Source organism: Hemibagrus wyckioides, linkage group LG02 (genome assembly GCF_019097595.1).
Source record: "Hemibagrus wyckioides isolate EC202008001 linkage group LG02, SWU_Hwy_1.0, whole genome shotgun sequence".
Lineage (NCBI taxonomy): Eukaryota > Metazoa > Chordata > Actinopteri > Siluriformes > Bagridae > Hemibagrus > Hemibagrus wyckioides.
Genome location: NC_080711.1, coordinates 5,761,428 through 5,786,540, shown reverse-complemented (window position 1 = coordinate 5,786,540; position 25,113 = coordinate 5,761,428). Strand labels below are relative to the sequence as shown.

General features: G+C 36.1%; 1 protein-coding gene and 1 long non-coding RNA gene across 3 annotated transcripts in view; one reads left to right on the top strand and one right to left on the bottom strand.

Moving 5' to 3' along the window:
- Nucleotides 1-9,624: 9,624 nt before the first annotated feature.
- Nucleotides 9,625-25,113, bottom strand: part of asic2 (acid-sensing (proton-gated) ion channel 2) — a 535,781-nt gene continuing 520,292 nt past the window's right edge. For both annotated transcript variants that reach the window (XM_058416405.1, XM_058416397.1), the window contains 2 exons: nucleotides 19,829-19,897; nucleotides 9,625-18,009 (listed from right to left, as the gene is read on the bottom strand). In XM_058416405.1, the coding sequence (XP_058272388.1) occupies nucleotides 17,908-18,009; nucleotides 19,829-19,897 (171 nt within the window). In that variant the 3' untranslated portion in view covers nucleotides 9,625-17,907. The remainder of the gene's footprint in view (nucleotides 18,010-19,828; nucleotides 19,898-25,113) is intronic.
- LOC131369581 (uncharacterized) lies at nucleotides 17,741-19,422 on the top strand. Its single transcript, XR_009207281.1, has 3 exons — nucleotides 17,741-18,017; nucleotides 18,609-18,703; nucleotides 19,290-19,422. It is a non-coding gene; the product is annotated as an uncharacterized LOC131369581 (long non-coding RNA).

The window sequence follows — 25,113 nt, the reverse complement described above, 5'->3', positions numbered from 1 at the left end:
AACTCAATTAACTATTACACAGCTCACAACTGAGCTATCACTACTTATAGTCGTTTCATTATACCTCAACCGACATGCTGTAACTCATGGGAGCCAGGCTCCAGGATTTCTGATGGCTCTGGATAACCAATGACCCCCCCAATGAGACTGGAGACAAAGGAGGAATCCTGCCTCCATGAATGTTGGAGTTCTGGAAACCATCAGTATTGATAGCCCAGCCTCACATCTCTGGAACTTCCCATCAACTTGTGACCTTAACATGCAAATCACCCTGCGCTTAGCAGTTTTACTGCCTTTAAAAGTCAACAAGAATTCCCTAATCTAAACCAAATCAATGGTACACACACACCCACACACACACACACACACACACATACACACACATACACACACATATACACACACACACACACACACAAAGCATCTGGAAACGCTCATCCTGACCCCCACACACATAAGGAGAGGTCCTTGATTCAAGGTTCAATAAAACAATAGTAAAACCCTACCTGACCCATGCCTAACACACCTGTATATGTATTCCCCTTTTGCCTTTATATTTTTATGGTGGTATTACCACTCATGACCTGTTGTTCGGTGTTTTTCATGAAACAGAATCATGTTTTATAAGATAAGAATGTATGTTTTAATTGCCTATACCCAGTTTCCTTTCCTCTCATACTGTCTCTTTCGTGTCTACTATCAAAATGATCCTCTTTTACTTTTATAAGCAATAGTGTAGGCCATATGGTCACCTAAGTACATAATATGAGCCTACGATACTTTAATTGAAACGTTATCCATTCCTGACTCCACCATAAAGTATGCAAATGAGTGACGGAGCGGAGACAACTTTTTCCCTCCAAAAGTTCAGGTGTTGGATTGGTCACTCTGAAAAACCAAGGGATCAATAAAAACCCTAAGCACCCATCTCTCGTAGCTTTTTAGCTTTTTGGCTTTTTTTAGCTTTGGCTTTTTGCGCAGCTTTTTGCTCTGCTCAGCTCGGCCCAGCCCCGTGGGGGCCAACCCCCTCTCTGCTCTGCAGTCGGGGGGGCCCCCGTGCGCCTTTTCTTCCCGGCAAGACCTCTTCTATCGGCCCCGACTCGACGCCGATCTTTCTTCGGGACAAGACTTTCACTTTCTCTTGAGACTCAATCGAGGAACTTTGCAACACCGAAACCTTTTTCGTTCCAGCAGAATCTCTTGCTTGCGCCGAGGACTTTGAATCTCCGAACCTCCTTGATCCACTACATCAGGACTCTTATCAACAAACCAATGCAAGTAAAAGCTACCAATTATTTTAGATCCGCAATTTGAAGCTGAAACCCCTTTATTAAGGCGAAATTACCTTGACGATTCTCACACGTGGTAACTAAAACTCGATCTGAAACTTGCCATATTTGATCTCTTCTCTGTTTCCTTATATCTTTCTCTCTCTCTCTCACTCTCTCTCTCTCGCTCGCTCTGATTTCCTCCGTATTCTCTTCCTTAATCTCAATCTCTCTTCGCCTACTTATCCCCTCTCTATAATCCTTATCCTGTCTTTTATGTATGTGTGTTGTAGTTAGTATGTGTTGTGTGTTTTTGTTTTATTAAATGCATTTTATTCACAAGTGATTGTCTCTGTGCTTTGCTCACAATTTCGGGGTCCCTGAACATTGCTCTTGCTACGTGCTAAATTACAGCTAGTACTTTATAAAGTAGTTATTCTTTCTTGGCCAGGAAGATAACTTTCCCTGGAATTAATACATAATTATACTGTCTGTTCGCTGGACGAACAAATCAAATAATTGTGTTATTGATTCTCTGACAATTAGTTCTAAGAACCCCCATTTGAATATTTATAATTAATTATAACCTGTTATAATTACACTTAAATATTTAAATGTTGAGCTAGATTCGCTACAGCATATATAGCCTAACATTTTGACTTTTTCCCTGCAGCGTTTCTGCTGCCGCTTTTTTCCCAGTGTTTTCCCTGCTTTGATTATGTAGCCACGTGTGTTTCATGGTTTGTTTCTGCCTTGGTTTTGTTGTTGCTATTTTCTTTTGTGTGTCACGATAAAGCTCTTCTGATTACTGTTTAGTTTGAGTATTTAAAGACTCTTGTGTGTGAAATAATCGGCCACATTAAAAATGTTTTTTAATTTAATTTATTTTAGTTTTATTTTATTATTATTTTTAATTTTTTAAAATTATTATTTATTTATTTATTTATTTATTTATTTATTTTTACACCTTTGCCCTTTTGAATTTGCATGTTTGTATGATTTAATAAACAAGAAGCCCATCTCTGTCCTCGGATCTTATGTCCTGTATATTTGCTGAACACAGCTAGAGAGAGCCAATTTCTCATTTTTCAAAGGATGTGGATTAATATATTGCCACACTTTAGCTTGCCAGGTCTTTTGGTTTAACTTGGACACCTCAGTGTAAAAGCAAACCTAGCTACACGCTTATCCAATTGGATTCACTGCAGTTATAAAATAATTCCTTTTTATAGCCTTCTAAAATAACGCACAAGAAACACAGACTGCCTCAACTCAGATCCCACTCCAGAATGAGCTCATTCCCCTGAAAAATTAAATATCATAGAGGAATATTTTTATTTTATACACTAAATAAATAACCTTTAATCAGTTTTAGTATAGACCCTTTTGGGCTGACGTCACGATTACGTCACAGTGCTAGCTGGCAGCAAAACAAAGGGAAAACCAGTAGAGTCGGCTACACAAGGAACACAAATGTCGTCTTGTTGTGTTGTTGGGTGACAGAATCCACAGAGTACAGACTCCAATTTGAAGTTTTATCGCATACCTGCTGCAACTATCATCAAAAATGCTCGTGTTTGCACACTTCATATCAGATAATCTAAATATTTCTTATGCATGCCCACCTCATCAGAAATTGCGGAACAAGTTAACTAACTTTTTAGCGTGTAAGTTATCTAAGCTTATTCTAGCTAACGACCGGAGACTAAACAACGGAAACTGTTTGTCATCTCCCTTTCTCCCTGTCATCTCCCTTTCTACAGTTGCCAGAAGCACTCGGATAGGTGTAGTCCATTGTCCATCCATTGAGTGAGCGTGTACGGCTCGGCTAATCTGGTTCCGTCCGTTAAGGTTAATTTTGTCAAATCACATTTGCGGTCCTGGACAGTAAGTGACCTAACATAGTCAGGTAAATTTTGACCAGTCATTGTTTAAAAACAAACTAACAAAACTTGATAACCACCGCTTGTAAAGTGGTCAGGGAAATCTTTCTCCCTCCACCTAAGCTCCGCCCATAAAAAAACGTCAACGGGTATTCGGGTGATACTCAGTTCTTACGTTCAATTTGCATTTAAAGCAAAATTCCATTTAAACTACAAACAGGAAAAACAGTATAATAAATTTGAGCAGGATTTGTCCTGCGTTCTTCTTGACTCTGATGAATCACATGCACTTCATTTAGTCACTGCTACACTGCAACAAACGTCTTCTTCCTTAAGTTATTTGACTCCAACATCAAACCTAACAGTTAATAATGATTTCTAATAACTTATGACTTTATGAGAGGAATATTTACTTGGTGGCACTTTTATATGAGGCACTTATATATGAGGTGGGACTTTTATATGAGCTCATAGAATAATCTGTGACATGGATGTGAGGGAATAATGTTTTTGCTTTATAAAACATGAAGGAGTTTATAAAACATTTACTTTTATTTATTTATTTTTTAAATAAAATTATAATGAATTTCTAAAATCATGTCAAAAAATGAATGAATGTTTATGCTGTCACCTGCCACCCAGTTTTCCTCCTGAGGATCAGTGTTGTGAATTTTTAAAGCAGGAATATTTGATTTAAAGTAGATTAAGCCTGTCCCTTAAGGAGGGACTTTTTAAAATAAACCACGCTATGATGGACAAAGTAATTCACCAAAGCTTTAAAGTTCCCTCTGAAGTTATGTGCTAATACTCTGAGGAACAACACGGTTCTAAGTAAAGAACGCGAGTGCTCCTGCTCTGGTGCGCCGGGCGGAGCGTGAATCATTAATGATTAGACCGTTTTTAGCTTAATGCGGTGGTTTTCGATTCGTGACCTCGTGCTGAACACATTTTCCGCTTCCCTGCACCACCACACCTGACTCGCGTCCTAGAGGACTCGCTAACGAGCCGATGAGGTGAGTCTCGGATGAATTGAGGTAGAGGATGAATGCGAGAAGCTCTAACACACCGGTGTAGGAGCAAAGTGGAGAAACACTCTCCTTACGCAACTGACCGCAATGCTGAGGCTCTGTGCTGAGTGTGCTATTGATCTGAGTTTACTGGCACTGCACAGAACACTGTGTCTTTGCTTGGACTCATGTCTAGGATAGGATGTAATACACAGGATCATTTAGTGTTTTTTCTGTTTTCACTCTCAGTACTGATGCCTTAAGGACCGAAAAAAGGACGTAGAGTTGCAAACTATTCATACAAATTAAAGAAGAAAGAAATATTCGGTTAAATTCTCGAGTTTACACGATTACTACGATGGTATTTTGGGGTCGGTGATAAAAAAACAAACGATTTTGAGAATAAACGTTCTTGATTAAAACGTCTTAAAACACACTTCATGAGCAAAGGTTTGTGGACACCAGAAAATCACACCCTTAAAGCCATCACTTAACCCCGAGGCTTGAAGCACATCACTGCCTTTATTATCACCACCATTTACAGCAGAATGGCTGTCTTTCCTTTGCATATCCCAGCTGAGGACAGAGCACATGAGCAGTACTATCATACTGCACCCCTTGAGCATAGAGGGTTAAGGGCCTTGCTCAACAGTGGCAGTTTGGCAATGCTGGGGCTTGAACCCTGACCTTCTAATCAACAACCCAGAGCCTTAACTGCTTGAGCTACCACTAACCTAAATATGTATATCCATCATATTTGTATTTAGGGGGGCAGGGGGGATGGTGACATGGGGGTTAGCAGGTCTGCCTCACACCTCCAAGTTGATTCCTACCTCTGCTTTTTGTGTGTGTGTGAAGTTTGCATGTTCTATCAGTGCCTCTGGGGCTTCCTTTAGGGTTCTCCGGTTTCCTCCTTTATTCTAAAGGCATATGTTATAGGCTGATTGGTATGGGTAAATTGTCTGCAGTGTCTGAATGGGTGTGTGAGGGGCACAAGATGTGTGTGTGTGTGTGACTGTGCCTTGTGTAGAATAAGTGGTGTAGAGGGAGGGAGGGGGGGAGGGAGGCAGGAAGGATGGATGGATGGAAAATTTAAAAAAAAAAATGCTTAGCTCCTTTTTTAAAGTAAATGGTGATATCAAACCCATTTCTGCTCTGGGAGATGCTCCAAGTGTTTGTTCATAAGCATCTATAATTTGAAGGTGTTTATCTTCAACCACTAAAATTCTGTGTAAGGTTATCCAACAGGGGGAAAAACACATGTATCACACTGAAAGCCAACAGAGTCCTGATTCATTTTATTTTTGTGACATCGTCTCCGTTGTTTGACGTCAGATTGTGTGCATAATTTGTTTACATGAGCCAAGTTTGTGCAATGGCGGACGTAGCCAAAATATATAATAGCATTTTTCTCAGGCTTCTGATTGGCCAACATGGCTTTACGGTTGAGATTATATCACCACCTGTTGGTTTGGCATGCTCTTGTCAGTGCTTCAGACCGTGTTATTGCGTTTTCATGTGGACGGAGATTTTTTTAAAACCGTGCTTGTGTGGACGAGATTTTTTTTAAAAACTAAGGAGGCAAAACGTTTATAAAAATACCCATGTATGTGTGGACTAGGCCTTAAACTGCATTTGCATCTGTCTCAGCCTTCATCTTGTGACACCAAAGCTCTGGCACGTTCAGACTTTTGTTCAGATTCACTCTGAATACTACTGTAAATACACATGAATCAGACAGATAGATAGATAGATAGATAGATAGATAGATAGATAGATAGATAGATAGATAGATAGATAGATAGATAGATAGATAGATAGATAGATAGATAGATAGATAGACTTTATTGATCCCATGAGGGAAATTCTTGCAGCTTACAGCAGCATAGTCAGATAAATATATTACCTATAGCACCAGTTTCTGTGTTAGCCTGTTCTCTGTAATGCTAGCTAGCCTGTAGCTGTAAAATTAGCTTGGATGGCATAATTGTATCACAGGAAAATAATAATAATAATCCATGGCCTCTTAGACTTCCATAAGAACATGTTCTACAGGTTCTGATCAGCAATTCACTCAAACTGAAATAGCTCTATGTCTGACAGCGATAAGACAACACTTAAGATGGATGCGTTCCTCACGATCCTCGTGATATACATGATATAAAAGTCATGAAAACAAGAACAAAATAAATGTAATGATGGATGGCCTCTTAGGACTTCCTTAGATTGTTGCTTTCTAAAATAAAAGTGGCGACACCTGCCTCCAGTTCTGTGTTTGTGGATGCTCTGCTACTATGGATATTAAAATTATCCTGACAGAGAGAAAGTGTTTGTTTATTTTAAACCTGGAAAAAGAACTTATTAATTAATTAATTCTGTCATCTTCACTAAGCGTTTTCTCCTGGTCAGGGTTCAGCAGAGACGCATCGCTGATTAGAAAAAAAAAAACAACATCTACTTTGCAGTATCGAAGCACCGCATTATTAATTCGCTTGTGCCATGACCGTGAAAATAGTTGTCTTTCTCCTCATGTATTGAGAGTTAAATACTGAATTACTTTATGCTGAGCGAGACTGAGTCATCGAACTTGTGCGGATAAAAGCCCCAAGGCCTCAGTGTCCTCAATTAGTGCTGCTGCTTGTTAATGAAGCCCCTCGTTTGAAAATGCCACTAATTTCCCCAGGCCTTGTTGTGCTCCGAGTACTCCGAGCCCAATAATCACCACAGGCACTGTTCAATTAGACATCAGCCTCTAGGCAGTCAGACCACACAGGCCAGAGAAATCCGCTCTGCCTCACGCCGCTACACAGTAATCCAACCGCTCCCTTCTCCTCAATGGCCATTTCACTTTACTGTGGGACTGGAATTGAACCTACAGCACTTACGATAATGTGTTTACACATGAGAGTTTTCTAGAGTTAAGCAATTTAGATCGGACTCAAAGATCCGAGTATTTTAAAGCCAGCCGGGGAAATCGAGTGATCGGAACAAAGCAAAAAAAAAAATAGGTTAATGGTTCATAATCAGGAGAAACTTCTAAATATGATGTTTCAGCATTTTGTTGAATCCTTGCCATGAAGAATTGAGTCTGGTTTTAGAGCAAAGAAAAGGTGAAAGTATTAGGTGTAGTGTTTACATCCATCCATCCATCCATCCATCCATTTCCTGTCCTGCATATCCTGCACAGAAAGCCTGGAGACTTTCCCAGGACACACACACACTTATTCATTCACACACTACAGAAAATTTAGAGATGCCAATCAGCCTATGTTACACATGTCCTTGGACTCCGGAAACCGTAGAACCAGGAGGAAACCCTAGAAACACACACACACACACACACAGGGCAGGATTTGAACCCCCAACCCCAGAGGTGTGAGCCAAACACATATTTAGTCACTGTTTATATATTTAACAATGGACATAGTTGCAAATCAGCTTTACCCAAAGATGTAAAATCAGGATAGAAATTTAACCCAAATTTAAATTTGTCCCTAATATTGAAGCCAGATGTGACGGAGGTGAGGAAAACATCTGCAAGGGGAAGGAACCAGACTCAAAACGGAGTCTGGGTGACACCTGAAAGTGTGATTATAAATCATTTTCCTTCTATATGTAACACATTTTATGTATGAAGTCGAGACAAGAGAACTGGTCAAAACAGTACTAATGTAAGATGGGGGAAAAGGTAAAACTCCCAGCAGTCCACAGGTCATCGTGGCAGGAAAGATCAACCAGCAGGAATTGAAGACTTTTATTAAATTCATCGACATTTTAATATATATATTTTTTTCAAATGCATTTTTATTCTAGACATCTGACCACTTGATCTCTCTCTTTTCAATTTATTCATCTCAGCTTGGCTAGTTTTCCGCCTTCGCTTTTGATAAGGTTGCAAGGTCAGAAAACAGTTCCAGATGGTTAAGAGGCTCAGATGCTTTTTGCCAGAATGCATCTCGTTTGCATTCCTCTGATAGGTTTAAAGACCAGCTCTGCATCTGTTCTGTCACAGGCTGGAGTATCAGTCTGCACATGGGGAAGGCTTTCCAGGAAACTTTTCTTTTCTGTCTTTTACCTCTCAAAAAATAAAAAAATCCTACAGGACACATGAATCTATAATGAGATTTAGAGTTGGAATATAATATTTGAGCTATTTATTACCTGGGATTTCGGGCCACATGGTGGTGCAGTGGGTAGCGCTGCATCTTCTGAGCTGCAGGTTTCCTGAGTCGATCCTCAGCTCTGATTACTCTGATTACTGCTGTGGAGAGTTTCATATGTTCCATCTGTGTCCATGTGGGTTCTCTGGTGTCTCTCTCAACTTCTAACAACATGCCAGTTGCTGGATCAGAGGCTCCAAATTGGCCCTAGGTATTAATGTACTCGGTGATAAATAGTGTGACATCTAGAGTGTATTCCCAGGATAGATAGATAGATAGATAGATAGATAGATAGATAGATAGATAGATAGATAGATAGATAGATAGATAGATAGATAGATAGATAGATAGATAGATAGATAGACAGATGGATGAATGGATAAGTTGGTGGGTAGGTAGATGGATGAATGGATGGATGGATAAGTGGGTGGGTTGGGGTAGGTGGATAGATAGATAGATAGATAGATAGATAGATAGATAGATAGATAGATAGATAGATAGATAGATAGATAGATAGATAGATAGATAGATGGGTAAGTGGGTGGGTAGGTAGGTAGATGGATGGATGGATGGATGGATGGTGGGTTGGGGTAGGTGGATGGAATAGATGGATGGATAGATAGGTGGGTGGGTTGGGGTAGGTGGATGGAATAGATGGCTGGATGGATGAAAAGATAGATAGGTAGATAGATAGATAGATAGATAGATAGATAGATAGATAGATAGATAGATAGATAGATAGATAGATAGATAGATAAGTGGGTGGGTAGGTAGGTGGTTGGATGGATGGATGGATGGATGGATGGATGGATGGGTGGATGGATGGGTGGGTGTGTTGGGGGAGGTGGATGGAACGGATGGATAGGTGGATGGGTGGATGGATAGATGGATGGATGGATGAAAAGATAGATAGATAGATAGATAGATAGATAGATAGATAGATAGATAGATAGATAGATAGATAGATAGATAGATAGAGACAGATATCGATGAGAGAGACAGAGTGATAAAGATAGATAGATAGATAGATAGATAGATAGATAGATAGATAGATAGATAGATAGATAGATAGATAGATAGATAGATAGATAGATAGATAGATAGATAGATAGATAGATAGATAGATAGATCCACCTCCTCTGACCTGACCTGATCTGAGATAAATCACTGGTGTATGATGACTGGATGGGACTCTATCCTGTAGTCTGTACTGTGGGTCTGTTGTCAGTCACACAGGCAGCAGTGAGAGGAAACTCAGTGAAGAAGAACAGAACAAAAACAACATTTGGATTTTAATTACATTAAAGACACAGATGCATACCACTTAATGAAACACAATCGCAGTGAGCACAGAAATGAACAGAGCAAAATGGAAAGAGTGCCATTTCTACAAATCTGATCATACAGCAGAAAAGCAGATATATGAGAAAGAGAAAGAGAGAGGGAGAAGGAGAGAGAGGACCTGAATGTCATCACTGTCACTGCTCTGAGCTCAGAACATTATATCTGATCTGTTTCATGTTCATGTTACAGCAGAAAAAAATAATAATAAAAATAAAACGCTAAATGTTTGAAAGTGGTCAAAGTGGAGTGTGTGTGTGTGTGTGTGTGAGAGAGAGAGAGAGAGAGAGAGAGTGCACATAGGTATATGAATATTATAGCTAGAACAAACTACATATGTATCAAACATTTCATTTAATGCAATAAAGATGGCCGTGTTCATAAACCTCTAATATCTCAATAAGTCTCATCGATTTTTTATATGAGGTATTTCCAAGAACTGCTTTTTATCTCATCAGATATCACATATTAATGCAATTCTTCATTTCCCAAACATGACATACTAATAAATAAGTGACACACAATTAAGGAAAAATCGCAGAATAGTGATTATGTGAACGTGTAATGTCCTGAAATTTGCACATATTTACCTCAAATTAACATTAAACTTAAGCGTGTAAAATAAATTACATGGGAAAAGAAATAAATTATGGGGGGAAAATGACCTGAGCAAAGAAATAGGCGAAAAAAAAAAAAACATGTAAAAAGAAATGAATCATGAGGAAAAATCGTGTGGAAAAATAACTGTATCCTGTAGAGAGAAATTACATGTGACATCAAAAAATCGTGTGAAATAAATGATGCGAAAATTGGATGAAAAGAAATCAAATGTGGCATTAAGAAAAATTAATCATGTGGAAAAATATCTGGAAAAAAGAAATAATAATAACATGGACAAGAAATAAAGCAAATTGTGCTAGAACATTCGGAATTTCACCATCCAAGTCTTTAGTCTTAAAAAAAAAAAAAAAAATTAATAATTAAAAATAAATAAATAAATAAAACAATTAAAAAATAATTATTTTTGAAATAATAATCCATTCAGTGATGATATAATTTGCATTAGTTTTTGATAAATGATGAAACCCAAAACAGTTCTTGATGTTGAACTCAAACCTTTGGATCTGAATTTATCTTTAATATTTTATTTTATTTATTTATTTTATTTTATTTTATTTTATTTTATTTTATTTTATTTTATTTTATTTTATTTTATTGTGAGCTCTGCAACATGTAAGTGACGCACACACGGATAACAAGGCAGAAGAGAAAGCTCTCTATAGAGCTGATAATGAACAAAACACAATCAACCACCTCCTCATAATAATAATAATAATAATAATAATAATAATAATAATAATAGAATGAAATGTACTGGAGCCCCGCCTCTTTTGATTTACCCAAACACCTCCTACAGGTGCATTAACACCTCTGTAACACCTCAGTCATTTCTCCTCTCTCCTCTGCTTGCGGAGATGTGTTCCTCTTTGGAAACTGATATCACGGTGTGAAACCGCTTCCTAACAACCGGAATATTCTGACGCTAGTCACCGAGAAATGGAGCCTTATTAGCATGGAAATGTACGGCTTAAATCGCATACAGACAAAGGGAAGTGAGCCCCAGGCGAATGTGTGTGTGTGAGTGGTTCCCTCGAGGACTCCATGTTAGCAAGCGAGACCCCAATCCCCCTGTAGCAAACTCCCTCGTTTATTGAATTGAATTCATTAGTCTGTTCTTCACGAGCCCCTCGAGTTGCGGTTGATTTGTGTAACGCAAAGGGTTTCCAGCGCAAGTTTAACACCGAACACGAGCGTTAACTCCTACAACCGAGGACTGATTTATATTTCTGCATCTAATGCATTAGTGTTAAGACACAGAGAAAGGGGTTATGGGTAAATGTGGTTTTCATATGGTGCTTTTCCTCTTTGGTATAATGCGTGTTTGTGCAGAACACAGAGATCAGACTCTCGTTACAGTTCCAGACGAACTCTTGTGCGGATTCGATCCTGTATCAGAAGTGCGAGTGTGTGTTGGTTTGCGTTGTCATGTTTTTATTATTTAGCCGCGATGAGCTGCACCGTGAGCCTGAAGGACAGAGCTGTGGAGGTGGGATGTGTCCTGGAGATTCAGGCTAATGAGCAAAGAGCGAGAGAATAAACAGTAGATACGTGATGCTCCATGTTTGTGTGATTCTGATGGTGTTCAGCGTCTCAGATCCAGGTTTAGTGCCTGCTGAACTTTAGTGCAGTTCGATTGCAGCGAGAAAACAATTTGCACTGCAGGAAGTGAACCAAATGAACCTTCTGTTGTTTTCGGAGCTAAACCGAGCTTTGAGCTTCGGACTGACGGACAAAAGAGAAAATAAAAGGAGGATGTTTTAAACTAGATCACATCTCTGTACTCTCTGGTGATTGTCGTGTATAAAATTTGTTGGATTTTTTTTTTTTGTCTCACAATTTTCTAAACAGATTTTATGCATTTTTCTGCTGTTAAATTCTACACTGGGTGGAAAAACCAAACCAAATGACAAACAAATCAAAAAGCATCAATTTCACTCTGATTCGGACTTCAGCATACAGACTAAACAATGGATAAGCGCTGATCCATCTTCAAATCATTACCTAAACTATGACAGGAAAGCAAATTCTCGGATAAACAAACCTTGTGACATCAGACGTGGGCGAACTTTTTTATTTCCTGTATGTCCTTGTGAGACATGTGCAGTTTATAGTCGACGCCCATCGACGGTCCTATAAATCTGCCCTAATATTATTGAACTAAAGTTAGTGGAAACTTGCAGCACTTTTTTTTTTGTTTTGTTTTGTTCAACCAAACTGTGTCATGAGATCCAAATCCAGAACTTTCATGTAGGGTTGTTTATTGCATGATTACACATGCAGTGCTAATATGTTTAACTCTACTCTGTTAGAAGGATCTTTTGGGATGATTGGATATGTAACTGCTCTGCTTTTCTAAAAGCTTTCTTCTAAGGTTCTGATTTTTTGTAAGGTTCCTCCAGGGTGTCTGATTCCATGACTGGGCTGCTATGTGTTTCCTACTGATATTAAACGTTATAAATGTACATGTATATGAGATAAAAAAAAAAGACAGATAAATCTGCTATAATTCTACTAAATTAAACTTTACATTATTCTGTATATCTATAGCTTAATCATTAAAAATACCTCAGAATAAAATATTTCTGTATAAATGTGTGAATCGATTTATTATTTCATACTTTACAGTTCTTCTCAGTGATTTGTCTATTATAGGTTGGGGGAAAAAAAAATAGACGTTTTAGTGGCTAGAATCATTCACTCCTGTGAAATATCTAGAAGATTCCATAAGTCACATGTTCAACAGGATGTCGTTGTAAGTTATATTTAACGCTGATTGTATTCTAAAAACCACATACTGTTTCTTCTATACTTCTTTATCAGATGTAATATGCAGCCATTCAAGGCAAATAAAACAATTTAATAAATAAGAGAATGTTGAGATTAAGTTGATCTTTGACGTCCTTGGATTGGGACAAGACCCAAACAGACGATTTTATCCAAATCAGAAGCAAAGTCAGTTGAGAATCAGTTATCAGATCATAGACGATATAGTAACATATGAGCAAAAGTATGCGCACCCCTCACACCATCACCATCACATCACATGACACTCGGACGAGATTTCATGAACGAAATCGTGAGAATCAACACCCCACACGTCCCCCTTTACTGCTCTAACAGACTGCACTCTTCTGGGAAGGTTTTCCACTAGAACATCAGTGGAGTCTGGTAATGATGTCATGCAGGACAAACCTGGCACACAATTCATCCTGACGTTTCGAGGTCAAGGCTCTGTGCAGGACACTCGACATGTTTATACACACAGCTGCATTGTCAAGCTTTGAGGCTTTTAGTTCCAGTAAATGAAATCTTAGTGACATCCTACACTTCATCTCAGTTGTCCAGTATCTAGTGTTTAGTGTTTTGTGTATTCCCTCCTCAGTGCAACAAGAACAAAACATAATTCCACCCCTCTCCTGTTGTCCTTGGGGTCAGATTTGACCCTTTTGTACATGGGAAATATGGTTTTATTTCACGTAAATGGGATCTATTGACCATAAATGAGAAAAGGAATTGTACAATTAAATGGTGTAACAGAGAATTAGGGAATAATTTTATACGTCATGCCTTAAAAACTGTTAAACCAGACCGGGTCAGTATTGACCCAAGAGGACAAAAGTTTCATGATCAACAATATGACAATATGAAGGTTAATGTTGTAGAACATCCACAGATATTACTTCTGTTATAGTAGCTTTAAACAGTGCTTCATTACGCTCAACTGCTAACGAGACGACCGAGACGTGCTGTTACCGAGAAACCGCAAAACACGATCTCGTGACTTTCCCACGTCAGACAGCTCACACTGAGAGCTTTAACTCGGACTGTTATAATGCGCTGGCACGCTCATATTAAACCTAGGATTTGCCTTGCAGCTGGAAAGAGCAACTGCCATAGAAAAGAAATCAACACCTTCCGGCCAATCAGAATCAACTTAGTGCGACGATGATGTACGATAATGATAACAGCATCAGACGTGTTTTGTTCTACAACATGAAATGTAACGATAAAAAGGATAAAAATGACGATGATGCTGATGATGATGGTGTCAAGTAGAAGAAAACTCTTTGGGATGTTATGGAAAATAATCACTTCAGACTTGATTAGTTTCCTATAACAACCTGTGCTCTATTACATATAATACTTAATCTTACCAACGTACTAAACTTTACTCACGGAAAACATTGTGAGTGTTTCATTACTTACACACCGGCGGAAATTGGACAAAACATCTAGTAAATTTGATTTTAAAGATTGAAACTAAGTAACAGAAAGAGGTCATTAATAAATAATCACGAAATTATGAATAATTTAATGATTATGTTTATACAAGATGAAATCAGAGAATATTTGATTAACTCTGTGTGTGTGTGTGTGTATGTGTGTGTGTGTGTGTGTGTGTGTGTGATGGGGTATAATAGTCCAGAGGAGGAACTACACACTTCCCAGGTGCGAGAGCACAGCAGAACCATGTGAAAAGCATATGGATATTATGATATGATTGTAAAATGAGGAGTCTGATCATTTTGTCTAATCCTTCAGTGTGAATCAGAGTGAATTTGATACTTTTGGACTATAAATTTGGAATAAAATGAAACCAACCAAAACCACAAAAGAAATCCAGAAACAAATGAACAAACAGAAAGAGTCGCTATTTATTAAACATCACACGCTCGCTGCTGATTGGCTGCACTGTGTGTCCGTCTCGGTCAGGGCCAGCCCAGGGTCTGTTGGTGAGATTTGATGCTCTTTTTTCTGCTCCTTCCTGCCTTGTTTTCTTTTTTCACTCATTTCTTCGAAAGAATAGATTAACAGTGTGCGCCATGCCTAATTAATGCATAATGGTGATGTATTATAATCACCTCATGATGCAGAAAGTGTTTAAATTAGTCCAAAATTACATCTTATGATTTTTTTGTTGATGTCAATTTTATTTATTCAAACAATATTCTAATGAGATTGATGATGGATCAGTGCTAAAATGATGTTAACTGGCAGAAATAATTATAATTGTACTTAATGTCTGGGTGTAGGAGCGCATAATGGTCACAAGAGGGTGCAGTTCCGACAAAAAAACCCTCTCGTGCTGTGCCCCCCAGGTATTTTGCGCCCTAGGCAACTGCCTATGCAGCCTATGCTACGGGCTGGCCCTGGTCTCAGTGACGGAGAACACTGAATCGCTGGAGTGTCAAGAGCTACTGAGACAGTTCCCTGCTAGTCCACCAGAGGGAGTGCTGGCAGGCGTTCCTCCATAGCCACGTGTGTTGCGCCACGCCCTTCCTATTGTTCCGCTTTCCCGCCGTGTTCCCTATTTACCCTAAAGTTCTGTATATATATACCTGCCATTTTGTATCCGTCTTACATTGTTATAGTTACGTTTTTGTGACTCACGTTGAATTTGTCCAGTGTATAGTTTTGTTAATAAAACAGCGCTTTACTTTGATTTTATTTAAAGTCTGGGTGTAGGAGCGCACAATGGTCACAAGAGGGCGCACCTCAGACCAAAAAAAACCCTCTCATGCTGTGCCCCCCAGTCATTTTGTGCCCTAGGCAACTGCCTATGCAGCCTATGCCACGGGCTGGCCCTGGTCTCGGTGATGGAGAACACTGGAGCCCCGGAGAGCATGTTTCCAGTCAGAGTGTCAGGACCTACTGGGACAGTTCCTTAATTTTATCCTGCACATGAGTGCATGATAAAATTCTCTGCACGGGTGATCCCAACTACCACGTAGACCCGGGTTCGATCCCTGCTTCCGGTGGTGTCTTCCGACCGTTGACGATGTTTACATTTCACATTAACGTCGTTTGGCCGACGCCCTTATCCAGAGCGATGGTTAAAAGTGCTCTCTATCTATGTTGTTTTCTATATCCTGTCAACTTTGCAGTCATTCATACGAGCCGTGAAAACCTAGCATTTCTCCTTACTATAAGAACTAGGAACATTGCAGACATTAATTCAAACTTAACATTAATTCTTTTGGCCAAGAAAGAATTTAAAATAGATAACACTCATCTTAATAAATTAGACTAACCTAGATAAGACACTCTCAGAAGGTAGACGCCGCGACCAATCAGAGACGAGCATGTGACGTCTTTATTCCCGCGACGTTTGAGGAGTTAATGATGACGTCATTATTCATGTTGCTTGTTCAAATTCAAATGCAAAAATATCTTGAATAAAGCCAACTAAAATATCTCTTTATCAAAATAGTTGAATGATTATTCTGTCTATTTCTATATATATATTTTAAAATGAGCCAATATCTATAGAAATAGCTTTATATTATGAAATGGTCGTCCATCTATTATCATTATACAAAGAGATATCGTCTCATCTGAATCTCGTGTGTGTTTTTTTATTGTCGTTTTTCTGAATTTTCAGTGTTTTCGGTGCTGATTTGCCGTTGCATTTTTGCTTTAGTATTTAATTGACACTTTTGTAGTATTTTCTGCTATAAGTGAAAGCAGATGAAAACGAAATATGAACTCATTTAAAACAAAACATTTACAGTGTCTTTTGTTCACTGGTTAATTTCTGCACCTGGGTTGAATGAGGGATGAGTCCTGTTCTAACTGCACTAGGGTTTGTGTGAAGGATCAAGCCTCGAGCCTTAAAGACCATCACTTCCTGTAAGTGTAAACACACTGGGGTTTGATTTAAACACTGTATACAGCATGTGGCAGTGTTCTCGCTCTCAGCCTCACTCTCCATCTCTTACTGCTCACTCGTCTGGTTTCTTCGCTGTTGTTGAAAATTGTGCAGAAATAAAAAGGATGCAAATAAAGATCTGATTTTTACAGGATGTGGCTTGCTGAGTAAAAACCAAAAACTTCACTTTAGAAAGAAAACTTTTTGCTGCAAGATAAAGAAAATTATGGCTTAATCTCTCAGACTAAACAAACCCCCCCCCCCATCCTTTCTATTCCTTCTTTACACTTTCAGGCAATATGATGATGGAAACCCCTTTATTTAACCAGTCACGTGACGAGGAGGCGTCGACGTCCCAAACGTCCTTCAGATCCGTGGAGATTTCCGGAACAGCGACAGAAATCAGGTAGGAGTGCGTGAAAGCAGAAAAGGAAAGATTGCTGCTGTGGGTTTGGGACAGATTCCCTACTGGCACGTAATGGGACGCAGAGACACGTGACGGAAGCGGAACGACTCGATCGGCAAGAGACAGACGAGAGAGAATCTGACACATGCAAAGGTTCTTGTCCTTCTGCGCTTGGTGTCCTTCGTGTTTTGGCAGTAGACTTTAAAACAGCAGCCGAGCAGAAAGACGACGCTTTTACACGCCCGGGTCCTGTGCCAGTCCACATTCTCACACTAGTCTGAAGCCTCGCTTCTCGTCCATCAGTTACAGCTTTGGAGAAAAGTTTTGAGAGTGTGTGAGAGTGTGAGATTTTTCTCAGTGGACTTGTCCTGCCTGGCAGAGCTGCCATCATCGTTTCTTTTTGGGTTTGTACAGAATGATCATGTAGCAGTTTGAAGCGAAAAAGGAAAACAGATCATTTTCCTTCCTCTCCTTTGAAACAGTGTGTCCCTTCCCCCGGCACGTGTTCCCGGCAGCAGGGCCGGTGAGGAGGAATGAGTGTCTCCTCCTGCTGCTCTGGAGGGGAAGTGCACTCAGCAGGCGATCTCATCCAGCGTCCCCAGAGTGGTCTGTAAAGGAACACTGACTGTGTGGCTGATGGTCTCTGAATGATTCACTACTGGATCACACGTGCTCTGAGAAGGTAAAGAAAAATCCACTTATTAATAATGAGATACACGCGCCGATTTCAAAAGCCCTTTATTAAAGACGCTCTTAACAACTTAGCTTCTTCAAACATCTCTTAATATGCGAGAACATGAGTAGCTTCCAGATCAGGTTTTGAAAAGATTAAGTGCCTTAAGAGCTTCTTCATAGTCTAGCACAAGTGAAGAGGGGAACTGGCTTTTTACTGTTTGTTTCTATATCATTTATTATCACTTTATTAATCATTTATTTTCAAATGAATTATTTTGAGAATCCTTTTTTAGTCTGTTGCCTTTTTGCTCTAAAATACAATCATGATCCCTTTTCATTTATCTATTAAAAAAGAAAAAAAATATATTTTATATAAATTATACATTATTATAATATATATAATAATATTTTTTTTTATAAAATATATAATATAATATTTATTTATTATATATTTTTATATTTAGAAATGTAAATTTTTTTTAAATAAGGTTTTTAAAAAAATAAAATGTATAAAAAGTTTTTTTATACACTTTTTTTAAAAACACATTTTTACTCATTTTTTCTTTTCTTTCTGTACTTTTTCTGCCTTTCGCCCCAGGCAATCACCTCCATGTGTCTGAGATTCTCATTAGCATGACATCTCAAGATCAAGTCCATTAGACGTGATTCCAAACCAATTCAAGGTTACAATTAGTAAGTTCAAGCTTCTAAATGTTTACCTTCCATCATTTTCCTCCGCTTTGTTGACAGAAACCTTGATGCTCAGGAACTCCAAGCCCTTTATGCACAAACTATTTCAATCTCACACTGTTTTGCACTTTACACCTACAGTCTTATTGCACTACTCATACCGCTGCTAGTGTACATATTGTACATGCTGTTTTAGTGTACATATTGTACATGCTGTTTTTCTACCTAACTTTCTGTGAAGTTTACATTTATCTTCAGGTTTATGTTCATGTTTACATCTATCTTCAGCTTATTTGCACCTTGAATATATTTGTATATTAATAGAATTCACTGTTTACACTTACATATATATCCATTCAGAAGTTCAATTTACTTTTCACTGGTTTATTTATATCTATTTATTATAAGTGTACTACTGGTACCGTCACAAATCTGTTCTTTGTTGCACTGACTGTAATTACAATGTCAATACTGACGAGAGAAGAGGAACGGTATTTTGATTCCTCTGAATGTCTGCACATATGGTGGTATTGACAATAAAGAAAACCTTGAACCTTGAACCTTATCTTGCTTTCCATTTATACCTCAGCCTCTCCATATATCCCAAGATCATCCTGCTGTCTGAAGAAGGAGTGGCTGAGTGTTTAAATATTTGCAGGATTATGTGGCCTCATCATTAAAACCAGCAACTTGGAACAGGATCAAAGCCCCGAGAAAGCAAAATGTCTGAAACAGTTCTTCTTCCTTCTGGCTTGAAAAGGATTTCCAGGCTTACAAATAAATAAGAAGGAGGAATCACTAGACAAGCTGGTGAAGATTCATTCCTGCTGAAGATCCTGCCATCGACTTCTCCTTCTTACTTCCTGTCCGCTGGCCTTTAATAAGTTCATACATTTAGATCTTATATTTGATGAAGTGAATTATAGAGGATGGGGTTTAAAGCTAGTGAGAGAACTAAACTCTGGCAGTTCTGTTTAAAACTTCTGTTTTCTTTCTTTCTTTCTTTCTTTCTTTCTTTCTTTCTTTCTTTCTTTCTTTCTTTCTTTTCTAGTAATAATTCTGATTTATATATTCTGATCAAATATATAAAAAGCAAATAAAGACACAGATCTGCCTCTATCACATTACCACGTCTTCCCCTCGACTCTCTTCCTCCTCGCCTCGACTCAACAGATCCAGGATTCTGTCCTTCACCACCTGCAAGCACACACACACACACACACACACACACACAGTTCATACTGACTCAGCATAGGTCAGGACTGAACAGGTCTGAATCTGCACAAGTGTCTCCGTTCCTGCTGATTGTGGAGTAAGAAACATCAAAATAAAGCTCCTTCCTTCCTTCCTTCCTTCCCTCCTTCCCTCCCTCCCTCCTTCCTTCCTTCCATCCATCCATCCATCCATCCATCCATCCTTCCTTCCTTCCTTCCTTCCTTCCTTCCTTCCTTCCTTCCTTCCTTCCTTCCTTCCTTTCCTTTCCTTCCTGCCTGCCTGCCTGCCATCCATCCATCCATCCATCCTTCCTTCCTTCCTTTCCTTTCCTTCCTTCCTTCCTTCCTTCCTGCCTGCCTGCCTTCCATCCATCCATCCATCCTTCCTTCCTTCCTTCCTTCCTTCCTTCCTTCCTTCCTTCCTTCCTTCCTTCCTTCCTTCCTTCCATCCATCCATCGATCCTTCGTTCCTTCCTTCCTTCCTTCCTTCCTTCCTTCCTTCCTTCCTTCCATCAATCCATCCTTCCTTCCTTCCTTCCTTCCTTCCTTCCTTCCTTCCTTCCTTCCTTCCTTCCTTTCCTTTCCTTCCTTCCTGCCTGCCTGCCTTCCATCCATCCATCCACCCATCCATCCATCCATCAATCCATCCATCCATCCATCCATCCATCCTTCCTTCCTTCCTTCCTTCCTTCCTTCCTTCCTTCCTTCCTTCCTTCCTTCCTGCCTTTCATCCATCCATCCATCCATCCATCCTTCCTTCCTTCCTTCCTTCCTTCCTTCATTCCATCCATTTATCCATCCTTCCTTCCTTCCTTCCTTCCTTCCTTCCTTCCTTCCTTCCTTCCTTCCTTCCTTCCATCCATCCATCCATCCATCCATCCATCCACCCATGCACCCAGAAACCCTCCCTCCCTCCCTCCCTTCCTTCTTTTTTCTTTCTTTCTTTCTTTCTTTCTTTCTTTCTTTCTTTCTTTCTTTCTTTCTTTCTTTCTTTCTTTCTTTCTTTCTTTCCTTCCTTCCTTCCTTGAGCAGTTTAATAGCAGCTGAAAGGTTGTTGCTGTGAATGAAGCTTATAGTGTGAAGTAGAAATCATAAACCTTTACTCCTAATGCAGTTCCTGCTATTGATTTTAATAGGAACATGAAGCGGTGTGAATATTTCTGTTCGGTTATCTGTTGAAGGAAAAAAAAGCTAATTTAGTAGGACATTCACACTGATATGGAACAAGAAGAGAAGAAACTAATCATGTAGTTATGAGCTGAGGCTTAGGAAAAAAATATTGGATCTGAATTCGCCGTCATGCTGCATGCGCAAAAAAAAAAAAAGACAAGAAGAGATTTTTCAGTGTCTCCTGCAGATTGGTTCAGGGAGTAAAACGCCTTAGAGTGGAACAGAAATGCTAAAAGTGTAAAACTGGGTTGAGTAGAGAGACGTGCTGCAGTGATATCCAATCACATCAGTGCCGTTCAAACCCACGTAGTTTTATATCCTTTTTTATTACATATGATTAGATTTCAATTCCAGATTCTGTGTGAGATTTAGTGTTAGGAATAACAGTTAGAATACTACACAACAATATTCTCACTTTAATTTTCATCTATTAATATATACATCAATCTATTTCACCTTCTTCTCCTTTCTTCTTCTTCCTCTTCATTTGTTTTGGCTATTAAGCAATGCCTATTCTCACAGTTTAGACAGCTTATATTTATTTACAGATATTTTATATTTTATACAGATGTTTACTTTTACAGATATTTTATATTTTATACAGATGTTTACCTTTACAGATATTTTATAGAGATGTTTACTTTTACAGCTATTTTGTATTTTATACAAATGTTTACTTTTACAGATATTGTATATTTTATACAGATGTTTACCTTTACAGATATTTTATATTTTATACAGATGTTTACTTTTTACAGATATTTTGTATTTTATAAAGATGTTTACTTTTACAGATATTTTATACAGATGTTTACTTTTACAGATATTTTATATTTTATACAGATGTTTAATTTTACAGATATTGTATATTTTATACTTTATACAGATGTTTACTTTTACAGATATTTTATACAGATGTTTACTTTTACAGATATTTTATATTTTATACAGATGTTTACTTTTACAGATATTTTGTATTTTATACAGATGTTTACTTTTACAGATATTTTATACAGATGTTTACTTTTACAGATATTTTATATTTTATACAGATGTTTAATTTTACAGATATTGTATATTTTATACTTTATACAGATGTTTAATTTTATAGATAATTTATACAGATGTTTACTTTTACAGATATTTTATATTTTATACAGATGTTTACCTTTACAGATATTTTATAGAGATGTTTACTTTTACAGATATTTTGTATTTTATACAAATGTTTACTTTTACAGATATTGTATATTTTATACTTTATACAGATGTTTACTTTTACAGATATTTTATATTTTATACAGATGTTTAATTTTACAGATATTGTATATTTTATACTTTATACAGATGTTTACTTTTATAGATAATTTATACAGATGTTTACTTTTACAGATATTTTATATTTTATACAGATGTTTACCTTTACAGATATTTTATACAGATGTTTATTTTTACAGATATTGTATATTTTATACTTTATACAGATGTTTACTTTTACAGATATTTTATATTTTATACAGATGTTTACCTTTACAGATATTTTATAGAGATGTTTACTTTTACAGATATTTTGTATTTTATACAAATGTTTACTTTTACAGATATTGTATATTTTATACAGATGTTTACCTTTACAGATATTTTATATTTTATACAGATGTTTACTTTTACAGATATTTTGTATTTTATACAGATGTTTACTTTTACGGATATTTTATACAGATGTTTACTTTTACAGATATTTTATATTTTATACAGATGTTTACTTTTACAGATATTTTGTATTTTATACAGATGTTTACTTTTACAGATATTTTATACAGATGTTTACTTTTACAGATATTGTATATTTTATACAGATGTTTACCTTTACAGATATTTTATATTTTATACAGATGTTTACTTTTACAGATATTTTATATTTTATACAGATCTTTACTTTTACAGATATTTTATATTTTATACAGATGTTTACCTTTACAGATATTTTATATTTTATACAGATGTTTACTTTTACAGATATTTTATATTTTATACAGATGTTTACTTTTACAGATATTTTATATTTTATACAGATGTTTACCTTTACAGATATTTTATATTTTCTTTACAGATATTTTATATTTTATACAGATGTTTACTTTTACAGATATTTTATATTTTATACAGATGTTTAATTTTACAGATATTGTATATTTTATACTTTATACAGATGTTTACTTTTACAGATAATTTATACAGATGTTTACTTTTACAGATATTTTATATTTTATACAGATGTTTACTTTTACAGATATTTTGTATTTTATACAGATGTTTACCTTTACAGATATTTTATAGAGATGTTTACTTTTACAGATATTTTATATTTTATACAGATGTTTACTTTTACAGATATTTTATAGAGATGTTTACTTTTACAGATATTTTATATTTTATACAGATGGTTACCTTTACAGATATTTTATAGAGATGTTTACTTTTACAGATATTTTATATTTTATATAAATGTTTACTTTTACAGATATTTTGTATTTTATACAGATGTTTACTTTTACAGATATTTTATACAGATGTTTACTTTTACAGATATTTTATATTTTATACAGATGTTTACTTTTACAGATATTTTGTATTTTATACAGATGTTTACCTTTACAGATATTTTATACAGATGTTTACTTTTACAGATATTTTATATTTTATACAGATGTTTACTTTTACAGATATTTTGAATTTTATACAGATGTTTACTTTTACAGATATTTTATATTTTATACAGATGTTTACTTTTACAGATATTTTATATTTTATACAGATGTTTACTTTTACAGATATTTTGTATTTTATACAGATGTTTACCTTTACAGATATTTTATATTTTATACAGATGTTTAATTTTACAGATATTTTGTATTTTATACAGATGTTTACTTTTACAGATATTTTATATTTTATACAGATGTTTACTTTTACAGATATTTTATATTTTATACAGATGTTTACTTTTACAGATATTTTGTATTTTATACAGATGTTTACCTTTACAGATATTTTATAGAGATGTTTACTTTTACAAATATTTTATATTTTATACAAATGTTTACTTTTACAGATATTTGTATTTTATACAGATGTTTACTTTCAGATATTTTATACAGATGTTTACTTTTACAGATATTTTATACAGATGTTTACTTTTACAGATATTTTATATTTTATACAGATGTTTACTTTTACAGATATTTTATATTTTATACAGATGTTTACCTTTACAGATATTTTATAGAGATGTTTACTTTTACAGATATTTTATATTTTATACAGATGTTTACTTTTACAGATATTTTATATTTTATACAGATGTTTACTTTTACAGATATTTTGTATTTTATACAGATGTTTACCTTTACAGATATTTTATATTTTATACAGATGTTTAATTTTACAGATATTTTGTATTTTATACAGATGTTTACTTTTACAGATATTTTATATTTTATACAGATGTTTACTTTTACAGATATTTTATATTTTATACAGATGTTTACTTTTACAGATATTTTGTATTTTATACAGATGTTTACCTTTACAGATATTTTATAGAGATGTTTACTTTTACAAATATTTTATATTTTATACAAATGTTTACTTTTACAGATATTTGTATTTTATACAGATGTTTACTTTCAGATATTTTATACAGATGTTTACTTTTACAGATATTTTATACAGATGTTTACTTTTACAGATATTTTATATTTTATACAGATGTTTACTTTTACAGATATTTTGTATTTTATACAGATGTTTACCTTTACAGATATTTTATACAGATGTTTACTTTTACAGATATTTTATATTTTATACAGATGTTTACCTTTACAGATATTTTATACAGATGTTTACTTTTACAGATATTTTATATTTTATACAAATGTTTACCTTTACAGATATTTTATAGAGATGTTTACTTTTCCAGCTATTTTGTATTTTATACAAATGTTTACTTTTACAGATATTTTATAT